The sequence below is a fragment of the Colossoma macropomum genome, unplaced genomic scaffold, assembly GCF_904425465.1.
Source record: "Colossoma macropomum unplaced genomic scaffold, Colossoma_macropomum, whole genome shotgun sequence".
Taxonomy (NCBI): domain Eukaryota; kingdom Metazoa; phylum Chordata; class Actinopteri; order Characiformes; family Serrasalmidae; genus Colossoma; species Colossoma macropomum.
This window is the reverse complement of record NW_023494803.1, coordinates 17,635,067-17,653,246: the sequence shown is the minus strand read 5'-3', so window position 1 is coordinate 17,653,246 and position 18,180 is coordinate 17,635,067. Positions and strand designations below refer to the sequence as shown.

Here is an 18,180-nt window from a genome sequence, read left to right as displayed (position 1 = left end):
TAATGTAATTTATCTAACTCAAAGATACCACTCAGTTTTTCCAACCTGAGCTAACTTTATCAAAGAGCAAACCTTCTATCATTCTATTGATTATCATATTCAGAGCCAGTTTAAGGGGAGCCTGACTTTTTATTTCTTGTATTACATCAAAAACATGCAAAATGCCAAAGGGCTTCTGCAAGGAAGCCCTCAATGAATAGAAGTGAATGGACCTAAGTGGCTAAAAATTAAAAGTTAAAAGTTGCTAACCATGTTTATGAGGGACACAAGAAACTAGAAGAATGCATTGCATCAAAAATCTAAGAAGCAGTTTTTTCTATAGCACACTTCCATTTGGTTTGTACATCATATTTTATTGCACTGGACATGTACACTAAGGCATACAACACTTAACAGCCAGCATTCCCTTTAACAACCAGGCACACTGTCATGATTTTTCTTCTGCACTCCTCAGCAAATCATATCTTACTTATCAGTACAAATAGCTAAAAGGTGCAGCTTGTGACATTTAACCAGCCAAGAGGATGGAATTAAAAAAAAACCTCACACTATAAAAATGTCAGTGATTTCAGTAGCACAGGTCACATAGTTAACAATGAAAATCAAATTTTAGAACATAATTCATGTTTGCTGTTGATTTTTTCCTTGACACTTTCAATTATTTATCACTTGAATTCTTTTTTATTTCTTTTTTTTTTTTTAGCTTTTAGCTCTTATTTATTTCTTGAAAAGTAATGAAGGCATTTGATGGGCACATACAATCTTAATCAAGCCTCTTTTATATATATATTCAGCTCGAAACCTAATAGCAGAAACAGTAATAGCCCTTAAGACTAACATTGTGACAAGCATAAATAGCAGAACAACAATTACAAATCACTGACCAAGAATTGTGAGTATATATTTGTTCTTTTAGCAACACACAGATGTACCTCATCTTGAACAATAAACCAGTCAACCATTGTTCAGCGCTTCATTAGTTTATAAATGTTTGACAAGTGATTTGAGAAACCCATGTTCCTATGAACCGGAAAACAATGCAGAGTCTATGGTCACATTACGTATTCAGTTATACTGAAGCCAGTGGTGATGTCCAGAAGGTTCTGCTAATAAACAAGTTCCTCCTCTATGTTCCATTCTTTTTGTTCAGATGCATTTAGGTTAACTTAGTGCCTACAGCAGGGTTTTGTCCATACCAGTAAAGCTTCTCCTCTACCCTCTTCTTCTTCCACTGGCAGAGGAGGAGCATGCGGAAGGTCTTTTGAAAGGTCTTGTTGCAGAGGGCGTAGCACATTGGGTTGACAGTGCTGTTGACGTAGCACAGCCAGTAGCCTAGGTGCCAGAGGGACAGGGGGATACAATCAGAACAGAAGGTGGAGATGAGTACCATGATATTGTAAGGTGTCCATGTGAGAATGAAGGCCAGCAGAATGGCACTGAGAGTCTGGGCTGCTTTCCTTTCCTTGATCAGGACCATTCTCTTGCGCTTGGTTATCTGGCTCTTGAGAGTCGCATCAATAGGCTTGGAGGATGAGGCCGTGGAGGGCACGCTCATGGACTCAGCCGAGGAGAAGGAAGCTGCTTTGGTGTCTTCGTTCCTTGTCTGCAGAGAGTTGCTTTCCTTGGCAGCTGGCTTGAACTTGTATGAGACGCACTTCTTGCTCTTTTGGGAGTTAGCCTTGATCGGTGATGGGAAGAAGTTCTCGTCTTCATGACTGCTCAGCTGTTCACCGTCGTTGGACAGCGCTGCTTTGTTCTCTCCACAGGCATGGTTTCTGTAAGCCGGCAGGAGTCCAGGAGATACTGGCCGCTCCTCATCTTCAGAAGAGGCGTAGCTGTTGAAGGTGGCCAGCTGGTCAGCTTTGGACCACTCGTCATTGGACGCGGTGGCAGATTTGGCAGCTTTGCTGCGGCTGGACAAAGACCAGGATGACTGTTTCTGCTTCTGGTCTCTGGAGATGCTGCTGAAGCAGGACCTGATGATGGCCCTCTGAGGCTGGGCTTTATTGTCAGAGTCTGTAGAGTGGTTGACACCCTGGAGCTCGGCCAGGTCTTTAGTGCGCTTCTCTGTTTCTTTGTATATCCGACAATACAGGATGGTCATGACTGAAACGGGGACATAAAATGCAGCGATGGCAGTGCCGAAGGTTATCACTGGCTCTGAGAAGAACTGGATTTGACACTGTCTCTCCGGCACCGTTCTCTTGCCTACGAAGTACTGCCAGCACAGAATTGGAGGCGCCCACAGGACGAAGGACACAAGCCAGGCCAGGCCAATCATGATTCCAGCACGCTTTGGCGTTCGCTTGGCTCTGTAGGTCAGAGGCCTTGTAATGGAGAAGTAGCGGTCAAAGCTAATTACCAGCAAGTTCATTACTGAGGCATTGCTGGCCACATAATCCAGAGCCAACCACAGGTCACATGCTAGGTTACCTAGTGACCAGTAGCCCATCAATATGTAGGAAGTGTATAAATTCATGGAAAATATACCAATGATAAGGTCAGCAAAAGCCAGGCTCAGCAAATAGTAGTTATTAACAGTTTTCAGCTGACTGTTGACTTTGAAGGACAGCATTACAAGAACGTTCCCAATTATTGTGATCAGGCTCACTATGGCCGACACGGTTGCTATAGTGATGACCTCCCACAGGCTATGTGTGACGAGGTGGATGTCCGAAGCATTGGCACTGATGGAGGAGTTGTCCGTTAGACCTCCGTCCATGGCTCCCATTTCAGTCTGCCCCCTAGCAGCAGTTCAAAGAAAGCGTCGGGAACAGACTGTACTCCATGCTGATTCAGGCGTTCTGGAAGAACAACAGAAAAGTAATGATATTGAAAAACTCACAAGGTCAGAAAAAGGTGCTTAGTCTTATACTGTACAGATGAAGATGATGGCATTTGGCTATAATAAATACCTTCTTATACGGTCATAGGCAAAAGCTTCAGCACCCTAGTCATGTTTTAAAGTAAAAATAAGTACACACTCCTCACAGAGAACACACTTCTGCATATTTTAATGCACAATTACTGTTTATTTGCTGACTTTAACAAATTGGTAAAACATAAAACATAGAATGTGGTGTGTAGGTTATGGCACATTTTATAAGTTATAACTTATTTTTTCAATACATTAAATTCAGCAATTAAAAAGAATTTGTGTTTTAAAATTCATAGTAAATTGTTTCTTATTGTTTAGTTCATGTGGAGAATTTGGCAACTTTTCTTTTCACTTTACACAATTTTCAAGGCTTTTCATTAGACCAGGGGTATCCAGACTTTTGCCAAAAGTTCATCAAAAGTTTGTTTAAGAGTATCCACTACAAAGCTACTTTTGCAATATACATGGGTGATTGTGGTGCAATTTAGGCCTTTAATAAAAGTAACTTTTTCATGCATTTTTCATTATTGAATTTAAGAAACCATGTATTTAACCAATCAAAAAATGTATTAACTCATCTCAGGAAAAAAATACCCTTTTTTAAAAGGTTTCTTTGCTGATAGTGCCCTTAAATGTGACAGTGTTGGTTTTTGACAAAATGTGGTTAATTAGCCTCCAAGCTGATGGCATAAGGACAATAATGACACTCTAATAATTGCCTTAAAAGTGAATAATTTACTTACACATTGTAATTTAGGTAACAGGGTTGCACTGTCATAGTGTCCTCATCAGTCAATATCACTATATCATTGACAAATAAGGGAAAAAAACAATGAGAGAATCTCTTTTCTTTCCAAATTTGGTTTATGAACTTTCCAACTGAACATGTGATTCACACATTAATGCAAAAATAATACAAATTTTAAATATTTGAATGATTATATTTCAAGGAAGTGTAGTTATAGTGGGCTAGACAGGCAAATATACTGTTTTCTTGGTGTAAATATGGTGGGCTGGATGGGGAAAGGACCTCTTTTCTGAGTGCTGTAAATAGATTTTATTATTGTTGAAGTTATTCATCTAAAACATACACACGGGTTGTTGTGAAGGACACTTTACCCATGTTAAAATATCTTTTACCTGTACTTTACACACAAATCCTGATTTACTGGCTTCTGAAAGAGTAAGAAAGTTGCCTTGCTGATCACATGGTATAACTTTCTTAATGTGAATTAAATAGAAGTGTGTAATCATCAATTAAGCCATGTAATCATTACTAAATATGTAAGTACATAATTATACCAAAATACATTGCAATTATATTTTAAGGTGCATTCATTCCACACACACTGTCTTGTCTCCAGCCGTTTATTTTACTGTTCTTTTTAAAACATTAGGTTATATTATTACATTATAATATAATACATTATAATTCGAATGTAGAATAGATTTATTTTCCAGACATTTCATTCCAATGTAAGTTATATTGAAGAATGACAATATGGGCCACTTGACACTCGATCATGAGATCAAAACAAAGATTTGAACAGTTGGAATGCAAACACACAGTGTGAGCTATGTACAGACTGGCTGCTATCACTAGGGGGAGACATATACTCTGTTTTGGACTGCCACTAGATTTAGGAATTCAGAGCGGAGTTGTTAGATTACTTTACCTAGGAGACTTTTCAGTGCACCTCACTGACTTTGTTTATAACCTGCTCATTGACTCTCTCATTCACTCAGTTATTCACTTATGTTTGCCTCACTAGGCAATACCTAGGAGCAATACCTATTAAATCTAATACCAGTACAAGTTTATATGTAACAATAATACCGACACTCTGTCCAGTGCATTTAATTTACATTGAAAAAAAAAAGTAAGTCTTAAGTCGTAAGTAAAAGTCTTAAATGGCCCATATAATGAAAAACTGGTGTTTTTTTAATAAATGAGTACGTAAACATTTTCAAGTTTCAAATGTACTGTTAATGCTCCAGTTCATAATGGTAATATACAAAAGTTGCTGTAAAATCAACACGTTTTAAAGTAATTGTTTTCGTGATGTCATGAAAACCAACATATTTATATATAGAGTCAAATTTTATACAGGCAAAAGTTTGAACACGCCTGGTCAAATGACATATTCTGTTGGTTTTCAAAGTGAATAGGTTGCACATTCCCTACAAGTTACAAATGGCATTTTTCTGCTAATTTAAGTGCACAATTTTGATTTATTTACTGAGTTTAACATATTGGAAAAAATAAAATGTAAAACCTTTGCACTGACCACATTTTATGTTTTTTCCCAGTAAGTTAAATTCAGCAAATAAACATTAATTGTGCATTAAAATGTGTTCTCTGTAGAGGACGCGTTCACATATTTTCACTTAGAAGATCGAAAAAACATATAAAACTTTTGCAAGTAACTGTGTATGTATATTTATAATCAATGTCTGTGTTCTGGTGTTGCTTGTTCTTGCATCAAACTGTATAGCACAGAATATATTTCAATATATTTTTGATACGTACATTTTTCTCACATGTGTCACTGGGTGCTCTAAATTAAGAGGTAGTTTAGCAATCGAAATCCAAATAATGCTACGTACATGTTACAAGCAGCTACCCTTCCTGCAACATGAAATAACGTTGCATGAAAAGAAGTTAACTATTACACTTAAGTACTGAACTACCATTTGGCAAAGGTGGGTTGTGTGGGCTATTTTGGATCCAGCAAGGTATGGAGGAAAAATTTCTGTATGGCAAACGTATTAGCTTTAAAATATTTTAGTTTACAACGGCATCCATTTTTAACAATGTCATTTGTTTTTGTCATAGAGAGACATTTTTCTAAGACTCATTGCTGATCAAAAGCATTTCAAGCTTGCTATCTAGCTATGGTTGCTTTATTGAGCTGGTATAAAAGCATACAAACATTAATGCGGATCATTCTACTGAATTGGTTCAAAGCCAGAGTTGAAAACACATTTATGACTTTTAACTGACTCGGACTTTAGACTAAAATCCTTTTTTTTCTTTGAATGACCTTATACCTTAATTATGTTTATTTTATAAAAGTAAATGATTGAACATTCCATTCTGACACTACCAAAACAATAATAACACTACCAAAACTTTACCAAACGTTTCACTGGTGACTGTTCCAGTAGTGACAATTTTAGCTCATTTTGAGCAGAACTCAAAAATGCTAGCTGGTACATGATAAGCAAAGACACCTTTTGAACAGGTGTACACACATAAAATCATAATATTTTTCATTAAAACACAAAAAAATTACTTACTACTAAATGTATGTTTCGGTAGTGACAGTTCTTAATGTTACATACTAATTTTCAGATTTTGGTACACATTTACTTCAAAACAGTGGGATCTAACAGCTCACCATGTGGCCATGAGGGACTAAGATGCAATCTCACTTCGTGCTCTAAAATGCTGGGGGTCTGAGTATTTCATTTTATTTTTCAAATAGTTTCTCTTTTTACTGTGGGGCTGCAGTTTGAACTAATTCTGTAGAATGGTCCATATAGCTTATATAACGGAATTTATTTTACAATGTCACCAGTAAGCATCCAGTAAGAACCTGTTAGTAACATGTAACATTAACTGACTGTAGCCAGTGCTGGCTAGCTGGGTTTAGCAGAGCACCAGCGTTACTATGGAAGACAGAGCTTCACATCTATTGCACTGTGTGGACCTTCTTCTACTTTACCCCTTATAATATTTTAAACCTGTGGTAATCCTCACATTTCTAGAATGTTTGTTATCTTCTTCAGTAGTGGAAAAGGTTGTTAAGCTCTAAACTAGAAACTGCAGTCTTTCTTTATTTCACACTGTATCCATGTGGTCGACTAGCAAGCATGGACATGCTTCTGATATAAAAATGAGAACAAGGTGATGACTGAGATGTTAATGACACCGTTTCTACTGAAACTGAGACCTTCTAGGCCCTGCTCAGTCAGATAAAGTGGCAATAGGCTTTCAGCCTTATATGCCAATCTGTTGCTCTCTTTACATCAGACAGAGCACACATGAAGCAGCATGTTCAAAGCGAGAGGAGCAGCCCATCTATCACTGTGGCTTTTTGTTTCTAGGGAAACGAGCGACCGATTGCTTTTGGGAGACAAGAGCTAACATAATTTCAGGTGCAGGGAACGTGCTCCAGGATTTGCTGGAGGGCAAAACAAACAAGCACTCCAAAAAACAGATGACCATGTCATCCGCTCCCCTGCGTTTGTTTAAATGGACTCGTAGGCAGAGATGGTGTTTGTGCTGCTGCATTTTTCTCAGAGGAGCGGTTACTCACAGGAAAGAGAACTGCTTGCAGGCTTGAGGTCACTGTGTGTGGTGGGTCGGTGTGGCAAAATGCCTGCATGATACCAGCATAAATGAACGAACTGATCTGTAAATGAAAACTGCAAAGCTGTTTGACAGCGTATTCATTTTCTTCAAATTCTTTCAGTAACAGTAACAGAATCAGGACTGAAATCAGTTGGATGTAGTTTAATGTCGCTCGCCAGATGCTTCCTTCCAAGGCTACATATGGGTACTGCGGGGGATTATGGCAATACACTTTCCCTGGGGCCGTTCGGGGTTAAATGCTTTGCTCAAGGGCACAACTGCAGTATCAACTAGAAGCGCAGGCACACTGAAGACGGGATTCCTGTGGTTCTCTGGCACTTGGTCCAAATTCCTTAGCTTCCTAACCAGCAACTCCTCAATTATCAGCATGGAAGGCAGTGCATTCTTAAAAATAAAGGTGCCAAAGAAGGTTTTTGGAGCAATGCCATAAAAGAACCATTGATGGTTACCTAAAAAATTCCTTTCAGTCAATGGTTCTGGTTTTAGCGAGAAACATTTTAAAGCTTTAAGAACCTTCACATAATATGAAGTTTCTATAGTTAATAAAGTCTTTTTTTCTAAAATGTATGCAATGGTGACCCCTGGTCAAATACCATTTTGTTGATTTTCAAAGTGAAAACAAGTGCACAACCTCCACAGAGAACACAGTTCTGAACATTTTAATGCACATTTCATATTTCATTTTTTATTTTTTGTCCAACATGTTAAACTCAGCCAATAAATAGAAATTGTGCACTGAAAGTAGCAGAAAAATGTCATATTTAAAGAGAAATTCCACTGATTTTTCAAAATTTTCACAAAATTAAATCTGTAAGGAGTAAACAAAGTCATTCAGAGTGATTTAATGCGAAATGATCAGTTCTAGAGGAACTTAGCAACTCAGAATTGTTCTCAGCAGTGGCGACAGAAACCAGACATCCACCTCTAAAAGCTCCCTCACAGGACATTATTACATGAAAAGATTATGAATATGCCTCAGCCTAAGAATGTTTACTGTTGATTTAAGAGCAAGTTTTGATCTAAAACATATTTTACAATACATGCAAGGTGGAGAAGTACATACAGTTAGTTGTGAGGAAAAATAGAGCACAAACAAACCACATTTTCTTGTATTTAACACTATTTTGCCATTATCAACATGAAATTAAAACCCAGAAGATGTGTACGTTCACCATTGGTTTTGGATAGTAAATGAAATGCCTATGTTTGTGTTGTAGGCAACACAAATCCTGGTTGTTATCACCACCAGTGTAAATGAACAATTTCACATGACTTAATTTACATCTTAATGACTGAAATATGCCAAAATTTTGAAAAACTTAAACTTAAAAAATCAGCAAAACAAGTAATTTGACCAGAGGTGCTCAACCTTTTGCATACATCCCAGCCGAGAACCAATTCAAAATCTTTGTTGTAACAGTGTACCATCAGTTGAAATGAGTGGAAAATTAAATAATATTTATTTTGTTCTGTTGTTATTCTGAAGGTTAGTACTTCAGCAATTGTACTATTTTCTTAATGTAATAGGAATCAACTCCACATTCCAAACCGTCACAGTGAAAAAAACAACAGTATATTCATGCCGCTGCCTTCAGATAAGGTCCACATTCTTGAATGTAAATTCTATTGGAAAGAGATTTAATGGAGCTGCAGCCTTGAACAGCATGCCTCGATATGGAGTGATCAGCCATGACCTTAACTTTTCCATGCTGTGTCTTCTCTTCCACTCAAAACAGTAATTCAACATCAGGTTAATACAATGTTCTAACTTTCTAGCTAAATGTAATTGAAGATGCCTCTTTATAACTTCCTTTGCATCGCCACATCTTTGACCTGAAGAAAGCTGACGATCCTCCAAAGGGCATATCCAGTATAAACACTTGGACTCAGGCTGGATTTGACATTTGCATGGGCACAGTTGCATGGCCAATGGCTGCAGCTTCATTGATTTCAGATTCATTTCAGAGGAGACCTGTACTTCGTTCTCAGATGAGTGTCAGTGAGGAATATACTGGGAATCTGAATCACTAAATTGGGAGAAAGTGTGAAACATAAATGAAAAACAATTACACCCCCTCCTAAACAAAAGTAGAGAACTAACCCTCAAATAACCCTACATTTGTTTCATTCTGTCCCACTCATGTGTCTCACTCCCCATGCGGCAGTTGGCAGCTGCGTGAGAAGCTAAATGTTCCCGTGTGCATCCTGAGTGAAATCTCGCCTTGCCCTTCAGCCGCCTGCCATGACGTTTTACATAGCTCTTACCGTTAACATCACAATGAGCCCAGGTAGCTTTTGATGCCTCTTATTTTGTCTTTTTAGCACTTCTTTCTTCGTCTTTTTTAAGCTTCATGAACTCTCCTTTGTGAGTGTGAGACTGATTTTCACCTATGGATATAAACTATGCTCCCTGGGTTCTATATTCCCAGGGCCCTATGTTTCCAGGGTTCTAAGTTCCCAGGGCCCTATGTTCCCCAAATTCTATGTTCCCAGGGCCTTTTGTTCCCCAGATTATATGTTCACAGGGTTCCCTGGGTTCTACACTCCCAGGGTCCTATGCTCACAGGGCCCTATATTCCCAGGGTTGTCTGTTTCCAGACTTCTATTTTACCAGAGCCTTGTGTTCCCCATGTTCTGTGTTCCCAGGACTCTATGCTCTCAGGGCTCTATGTTCACAGGGTTCTATGTTCCCAGACCCCTATGTTCCCCAAGTTCAATGCTCCCAGGGTTCTCTGTTCCCCAGGTTGTATGTTCCCAGTGTTCTATGCTTCCAGAGTCCTTTGTTCCCAGGGACTTTTGTTCTCAAGGTTACCAGGGGCCTGTGTTCGCCCCAAGTTCTATGTTCCCAGGGCTCTATGGGCCTCATCTACCAACCTTTCTTAAAAAGAAATTTCTTCTTAAAACCCACTTATGCAGTTTTCACGAAGATTCTGACATTTACCAATGTTTCTTATTTGGGATTTGCTCTTTGGTAAGAGCAGAATCTACACACACACAAGAGCACAAAGGTGCGAACAATTATTTGGTTTAAGGACACGTCATGAATGTGACTTAGTATGTTCTTAAGACATTTCTCAATAATAATTTTAAGAAAAAAATATTGGTGAATGAAGCCATTTGCTTCCAGGGTTCTATGGTTCCAGGGCCCTATGTTCCTTGGGTTCTATGTTCCCAGGGTTCTCTGTCCAGCAGGTTGTATTTTCCCAGGGTTCTATTTTACCAGGGCCCTGTGGTTCCTGAGATCTATGTTCTCAGGCTTCCACCTTCCCATTGCCTTATGTTCCTGGGTCCTGGTTAACATCATGGGGTTATCAAAGATCATACAAGGAATAAGAAAGAGCAGAATTTTCAAGAGGAATAGACTTTGGCTCAGCTAGGCCAGCCTTAGTGAGCTAGAGAATCAGATCATCACATACACTTTTTGAACAATTGCTTTGTCTGTTGTATGTGTGGCACACTGCTTTTCTTTATTGTTGTCGGTAATTGTGTAGCACTTAGCTTGCTAACTAAGTTAGGAGAATAAAGCAACAAGCTTGAGATGGTAAAAGGGGAAAATAGTGAGGACAAGATGACAAGGGCTTGTTAAAAGCTGAAATGGAGTATAGATGTTGCGCAAAGATTCCATAATTAGTGAGTCAACTTTGGTAACGTTCAGCAATGTTGTTAATATTATGATGCTCAAAGAAAATTCTAAATAAAAATTAAAAACTGCCTGCCACTGAATAGATTATCACGCTTGCCTACCAGAATGTTTAGTCAGAGTGTGTTTTAAGAAGATACTCTATTTGAAAGCAGCATGTACATAATCAAAATTTTACATATATTTCACATATATTTGACTAAATATATCAGAATATGTACATTTGCAAATATACCAGACGTATGGACGTTACTCTGGTTTTCATGTTGAGGAAATGTGATCGAGGCAACGTGAAAATTGTCCATAAAAACTTCAATGAGGACCCTGGGAATACAGGGCTGTTTCCAAAATGACAGAGAGGGAACACATCGCCTGGGTATCATAGGCCACTGGGAGCATAGAGATGAACCTTATGAGTTGCTAATATGGCTAATAATAGTCAAAAGGCAGATATGACTAGCAAGCATCTCACTTAGTCTACATAATGCAAACTTTTATTAGCTTTTATTCATTATAAGCATGCTAATATTTAAACGTATCCCTCGGTACAGGCAGTTGTATTGATGACAATTCTAAGGATGATTACAGAGGTCCTGGATGATACTTTCATGATGGAAGATCAAGTGTGTTTGTACCAAAGGTCTCTTGAGGCCCTCCTGCCTTAAAAATAGCGTGGGCTGAGGAAGAAGATGAATTAGTGATGACTTGAATTCACTGACACATGAGAAAAGATGCTTTCTTTCTTTCTCTTGCTCAGTGACTCACCAGCCCCAAACACTGACACCATACATGCGGTGCACTGGGCAAACTCAACTCCAACTGTCCTGTAGCGGAGATGTAAGAGCGCTGAGGTTTTGCAGCAGGCTACAGCTGATGTAGTCGAGATAACACCTTTAGTTTGCTTCCTGAACATAAACTTCCAAAGATAAGAAATGCCAAATAATTTATGCCCAGTGTCATGACTCTTAAATGTATAGTCTTCAATATAATAAAATCTCCTGAAATATTGTTTTAAAGCCTGCAAGAAAAGGAAATCATACCACATTTTTCTTCCATACTGTGATATATTTCTGAGTGAAACACAGTATCAGTATCAGGTCTGTGAGCTAGCTGAGTGTTTTTGCTCTATGATCTGTACGGGGTGAAGCACAACATTATTGGTTGATCTTAGCTTTCCCCACCTACCCACTTGGTCATGAATGCAGCATTAGTCTAGACCAGAGAGACAAAAACAATCTTCCATTTTGACGCAGTATATGAAATACATCAATACCGATACTGGTGTCGGGTTTCGACCCAATATTGTGCTCATTTACATGCAACTCATAAAAATACACCAATACCAACATCTGACACGAGCTGATACCATGTGACGAGCTTAGTGTACTCTGCCATGCTAATGAACAACTCAAGCAGTGAAGGAGGGTCTGCTTGCACAACAAAGTGTTGTTGACCACATGGAGGTCAGGCTTAAAGTTGCTGGTCACTTTAAACATTCCTCCTTTTCATTTTTTCCACAAGACATACACTGGATGATATTAGCCCATTTATAAACAAACGCAAACACAATCACAACCACTTTCCCAATACAGGTGGAAACACAGAGTCCATGTAATTCCTGCTGTCACTGTGCGACAGGGACTGCTGTTGAAAGAGAACAATTGAGGTTCAAAACCATGAAACACACTTTACTTACAGCTGTACAGAAGTGCTTTTCTGATGTGGAACAAAGCCTTTGCTTCTCCACTGCAAAACTACTCAATCCAAGGTAACTAATGCAACATAGCTTGCTAATGCATGTCATTTAAAATCAGCTATATTTTAATGATTTTACTGATAAGGTGCATTGCACTCATTTACACTAAGAACTATTCAATTCTAAGTAGGTTACTCTGTATGGTATCAGACTTGGTATTGACAAGGGCTAAGAAATACGTACTTGAACTTGGTCTGAAAAACATACTATCGATGCACAGGGCATTCAGACATTTTAAGAGTGATTCCAAATTATAGGAATGAAAATGTTTCATTGAAATGGAACTGCATGGGGTGTAGTTAACAGTTTATCCATTCACTAGAAGTTGCGGGAAATGTCTCTTCAAGATGCTACGTTCGATAATGATGCTGATGTTCAGAATGAAGGTATTTAATTAACTGCAGTTCCTCATGCTCAGTTTGCCGGGAATGCATTGTTACTGCTTAGGGACCTTGTGAAATGGAATGCAACTTTAGTGTTTTCTCCATTTTGGAACTTCTCCTTTTATACAAAGCCCCTGCCCCTTCAGAGGTCAACACAGCTAAATAAGCAGCGCTGTGGGTCAAGAATGTAAATTCATGTGCTAAAGTTCACCAAAGTTGAACGCACTCCAAAGTTTCACACTAGACATGTATTTGCTTTGGAAGTCAGCAATGCGAAACCATTCATTGTGGTGAATTCCACTGAAAGGAATGTACATTCATTCAAAACATTTTTCAAAAGTCTCTTTTTGTTTTCAGGTTGACTTTAAAATCTGCACATAAAACCCAATTAGGCTGATATTTGGTGCAGCATCCACTGTTGTCGACAGTACAAGCTAAATCTCTCAGTGTTTGAATGCTAGAGTTTTCCTTCTTGACCATCTGGTCAGTACCCCTGTGGCATTTGAAGTACAAGCATTGTTGACTGTTAATTAATGACTAATAATGACATCTGGTGAAAATGTAGCGTGTGTGTGTGTGTGTGTGTGTGTGTGTGTGTGTGTGTGTGTGTGTGTGTGCTGCTAGATGCCTTGTAAAGTCTAATATAAAATTTTTAAGTCAGAGGCATCAAAGTTTTTCTCCTCACATCAAGCACCCTTACATATTAAAATCACATACACAGGCTCAAAACGAAGGTCCAGCTCCATGTTTAGGTCTCAAATGCAAAATCAGCATTATACTGATGAAGATTTGATGACGATAGTAAACAATTCATGTATATCCTCTGAAGACACATCCTTCACCAGGTTTTTACTGAGTTCTCTTTGAATACTCTTTCAGTGCACTCGCACTCACTAGATTTATCTGCTCGGGGAAGGGGTCTGAAGCACAACTGATGTTACAAAATGCTCCTCCACATGTTGCTAAATCTTAATGTAGTTTTAAATAAAGCTCCTGTTGTCCAGTTCATCTTCGCATCACTTAACATCAAAGCGCCCCCAAAGCTCCCCCAATTTCAGAATATATGAATATGCTGAAATAAGTCATTTTAAAATGTAGCCAACAGCTCGGCTAAGCTATTGAACCTCTCTGAAGGTCAGGCCGCATTCCCTCGGTTATGCTCAAATATTGTCTGCAACGCAGAGTGGCAACGCTTGTTTATACTGAGCTTATGGTGAATAAAAAAATATTCTCTTGATCCAATGCAAGAAAACACAAAATTGGGGGCTGATCAGTGCTCTCTGTTTTGCTGTTCAGTTTAAAACTGGCTTTAGGACTGCTGAAGGAGAAAGATGAGTAGGTTTTAAGTCCATCAAAAGCTGTCGAGTAGCCATGAAGTCACCAAGAAAACAGAGAACGCAGCCAATGCAACAAATATTCTTAAGCACAGAGTTTGACTGAAGGCTATTAAAGAATGTGTGGTAGGTAACGTTTAGATTAGCATATCATTTCACATAATAACACCACGTTAGATCTGCACAATGTCAGCATGAATATGTGACAGGAGTTTTAGTAATTTGTCTGGCAAACTGAATTATTCCTGGACACCGTGACCAGCAAAAAGAAAAGAAGCTAACAGGTAACGGAATCTAAAAGCTAAGGCATTCAGTTTAGCATTGCGCAAAGTCACCATCATGCAAAATGATCCCACATTGGCCTCATGCTATAACCGTTATCTGGACATTTTGGTTTCAATGGCTGCTACTACTGTTTTTAGATATGCAGCATACTTTTGTTCATTTTTAAAGATAACAGTATCAGAAAGAACATAAGCATGACTATTTGAGTCAACTTAACAACTCAACATGGTTTGAAGCAAGTGTGTAAATTAAATCCCTGGCCAAACCATCAGCTCAAATGCCAGCCTCATTACTAAATGTAACGTCTTTGCGTGTGAATGTAAAGAGTGTTACAGAAGAGTTTCCTGTAATATAAAGCCTGTTCAATAATAATATAGAGACTGTTAAATACCTAAACCCAATCTAAAATAAATCTCCTGTTCTGCTAAAACTGCCAAATGCAAATGTGTTTTGTATCATGTTGCTGAGTGATACTCTTGGCCATTCAAAAGCATCATTCCTTATTCAAATAGAAGCATATCAGGAAAGTGGGTGGGTGCTTACTGATAAGCAAGAGAGCTTTATTTCTTTCACTGTGAAATACTACCACTGCAGTAGTGCATTGTTTGTCTTTGTTTTCTGTGTGGATCAGATCATTGATAGCCTTCTGAAGATTCATCTTCACCTATTAAAGAGGAATTCCAGCAATTTTTCTGCATAATTCAATTGTTGAGATGTGAAAGTCATTCAGAGTGATCAGATGTGAAATGGTTAATTGTAGAGAAATTTACCCTCTGATTTCTTTACAGTGGTGGTGATAGGAACCAGGGGTCACGACATCTGCAACACAAATATATTCATTTTATTTGCTATGCTAATTGACCAGTGGATCTTACACATGTCTTCTGAGTTTTTAAATGTAGCGTTGATGATGGTAAAATAGTGTTAAATCTGAAAAATATTTTCTCTTTTGGCTCTATTTGCCTTATGATACCCTGCATGTACATCTCCACCTCTTAGATGTATTTTAAGAAAGAGGTTTTAAGCCAAAATCTTATGTCTATATATTACAAAAAATGTCTCAGACTTTCAGCGAGGTAGCTTTCAGAGGTATGAAACTCTTCAGACGTCTGGTTTCTATCACTGCCATTGTGAACTCACTAAATGATCATCTTCACCATTTAATTATGCAGAATTCTTTTTAAAAACCTAGAAGTTAGCTATTTTGTGAGGCCTTCATTTACTTCTCCTGTTATACCTTATTCAAGCTGCCATGCAAAATATAGAATTTGTCAGATTATCAAGGTTGTTCTCTAATATGTTTGTTCTCAAGCAAACATATTTGATCCACATGAATCATCTCTGGAGCTACAACCCAGAGGCATACTTGGATAGTCAGACTTTGGAGACTATAAATAACAGATATGGTCTGTGTTACACAGGAGTATTTACAACACAGAGGCCATTATGAGACAGATGAAGGAAGCAGCTTGATGACCCTGTCTGCTTTTGAAAGGAAATGGTTTAAAGGCTTTTTAGCAACCAAAATAGAGCAATCTCTGATGATCCAGCTGACACTGGTATACATCAAAAGTAGTCTGCAGCAGAACCCATCTGTTTAAGGACACACGTTCTAATAACATTTAGGAAGTTTTCACACTTGAGGTTGTTTTCTGGATCTGAGTCCATTTGCTCTAAGAGTTCAGTATAAAATGCAGTCCAGAGAACCTGGTGTGGTCTGCATCACGTATGAAATCTATCTGTTCCTGGCAATGCATGCCAACCAATGTGATTGCTTGAACCTGTTGCAATACTCCCTGCTTCAAGTTTCGTAAGGCTGAGGAAGGGGATGCTGTGGTCTGTAGAAGAGACAGAAAGTGGTGCGAGTGAACAGAAAACACATACAGTCCTCTGACTGCCTGCATGATTTACTATTCTGCACAAGGTCATGCCATGCATCCAGTAAGTGTTTAAGTGTTGGTACTAAAGAAGCATAAAAAACAACAACACGACAACAAAGGGACAAATATATTAGCTGCGTTCCAAAAGTTGGACTGTAGTCTAGGTGGGCTGCATTTCCAGACCCCTACCTCAAAGTCTGTTCAAATCAGAAGGACTCCTCAAATGCGGATGTACTCAAACAGATGTACAGATGTAATCAGCTACTACAAATTGTCTAAAATGGCCAGTAAAATGCACAGTAAGCAAAAACAGTATAATATTTCTTTAGTTGTGTTTTGTCCCAGATCTGTTTAAATTGAATGGGGGGAAATGCATCTGCTTTCAGTGAGCTGAACAGTTTTTTTCCTTGCAGGATAGCAATTAATTACAAGCAACTGAATGTTTTGCCTGCCCCATTGCATCATTCACATAAATGTTTTGCTTGCTAGCTTGTAAAAAAGTATTTGCCCCCTATTGGATTTCTTCTGACTTTGCAAATTTGTCACACTTAACTGTATCAGGTCTTCAAACTGAATTTTATATAGGATGAAGACAACAAAATGCAGTTTTTTGAATGATCATTTCCTGAGGAAAAAAGTTATCCAACACCAACTGGCCCTGTGTGATAAAGTAATTGTTGGTAATTGTTGGTTGAGTATATTTCTGGTGTAAGAGATCTCAGCAGCACACTGTTCTATGATCAAAAGAAATTCTGGAAGAGAGGAAATTTTTGAAATATATTAGTCTGGGAAGCCATTTCTAAGTGGTATCCATGGGGCAGTTGCAATGTTAAAACCACAGTGAACCAAATTGCAAAAAATGTTTTTTTTTTCTCTGGCCATCATGTCAACAGTCAAACACGGTGGTGGTAGTGTGATGGTGTAGGGATGCTTTGCTGCTTCAGGGCCTGGGTAACTTGCCATAATTAACCTCTTAAAATCCCAGGCTTATTACATACTGAGGCTTATTATTCAGTAACTACAGGGACTTCAATACAAACTAGTTGAGCTATTGTCAGGTTAGTGTGTAATAAAAGGTGTATAATAAAACTTTGGGCCCTGGCCTTTAAAGGGGGTTAACAGAACCATGAATTTTGCTCTCTACCAGAAAAGCCTACAGGAGAATGTCTGGTCATCAGTCTGTGATCTTCTGAAGCTCAAGCACAACTGGGTTAGGTACAGGGGCATTGCCTGGCCTGGTTTTCTGGATCTGAATATTGTTTAACCAGCCCCAAACCTTATGAAGTTCACATTTTATATGTTTCACCCTGAATCAATTAAACATCACTCTCATCATTCATGGTTTAATTCTGAGGCACATTCACCCACTCCTCAAACTCAGTGGGGGGGCAGGGATGGGGAGAGTGCAAGGGAGAAAATGTATGCGTGCCTCAAAAATCCGTAAATTATCTGTAAACTGTAAATACCTCTGTACAACATTGTAAAACAATAATTTTAATCTATTATAGAAAGTAAACTGTTTATCAAAACAGTAAGTAATGCTCAATAGTAAGTAACTCATTATTTAAGGTGTAATAATATTAACATCTGAAGGCAGCCAGGTTAGTAAGGTAAAACTCCAGGTTAGTAAGGTAAAACTCCAAAGC

The 18,180-nt window shown here is 38.5% G+C and overlaps 1 protein-coding gene across 1 annotated transcript in view; it reads right to left on the bottom strand.

Moving 5' to 3' along the window:
* Positions 1-802: 802 nt before the first annotated feature.
* The window catches only part of chrm5a (cholinergic receptor, muscarinic 5a), a 34,303-nt gene continuing 16,925 nt past the window's right edge, over positions 803-18,180 (bottom strand). Inside the window, exon 2 of the mRNA XM_036592812.1 lies at positions 803-2,804. Coding sequence (XP_036448705.1) covers positions 1,157-2,731 — 1,575 coding nt within the window. The 5' untranslated portion in view covers positions 2,732-2,804 and the 3' untranslated portion in view covers positions 803-1,156. The remainder of the gene's footprint in view (positions 2,805-18,180) is intronic.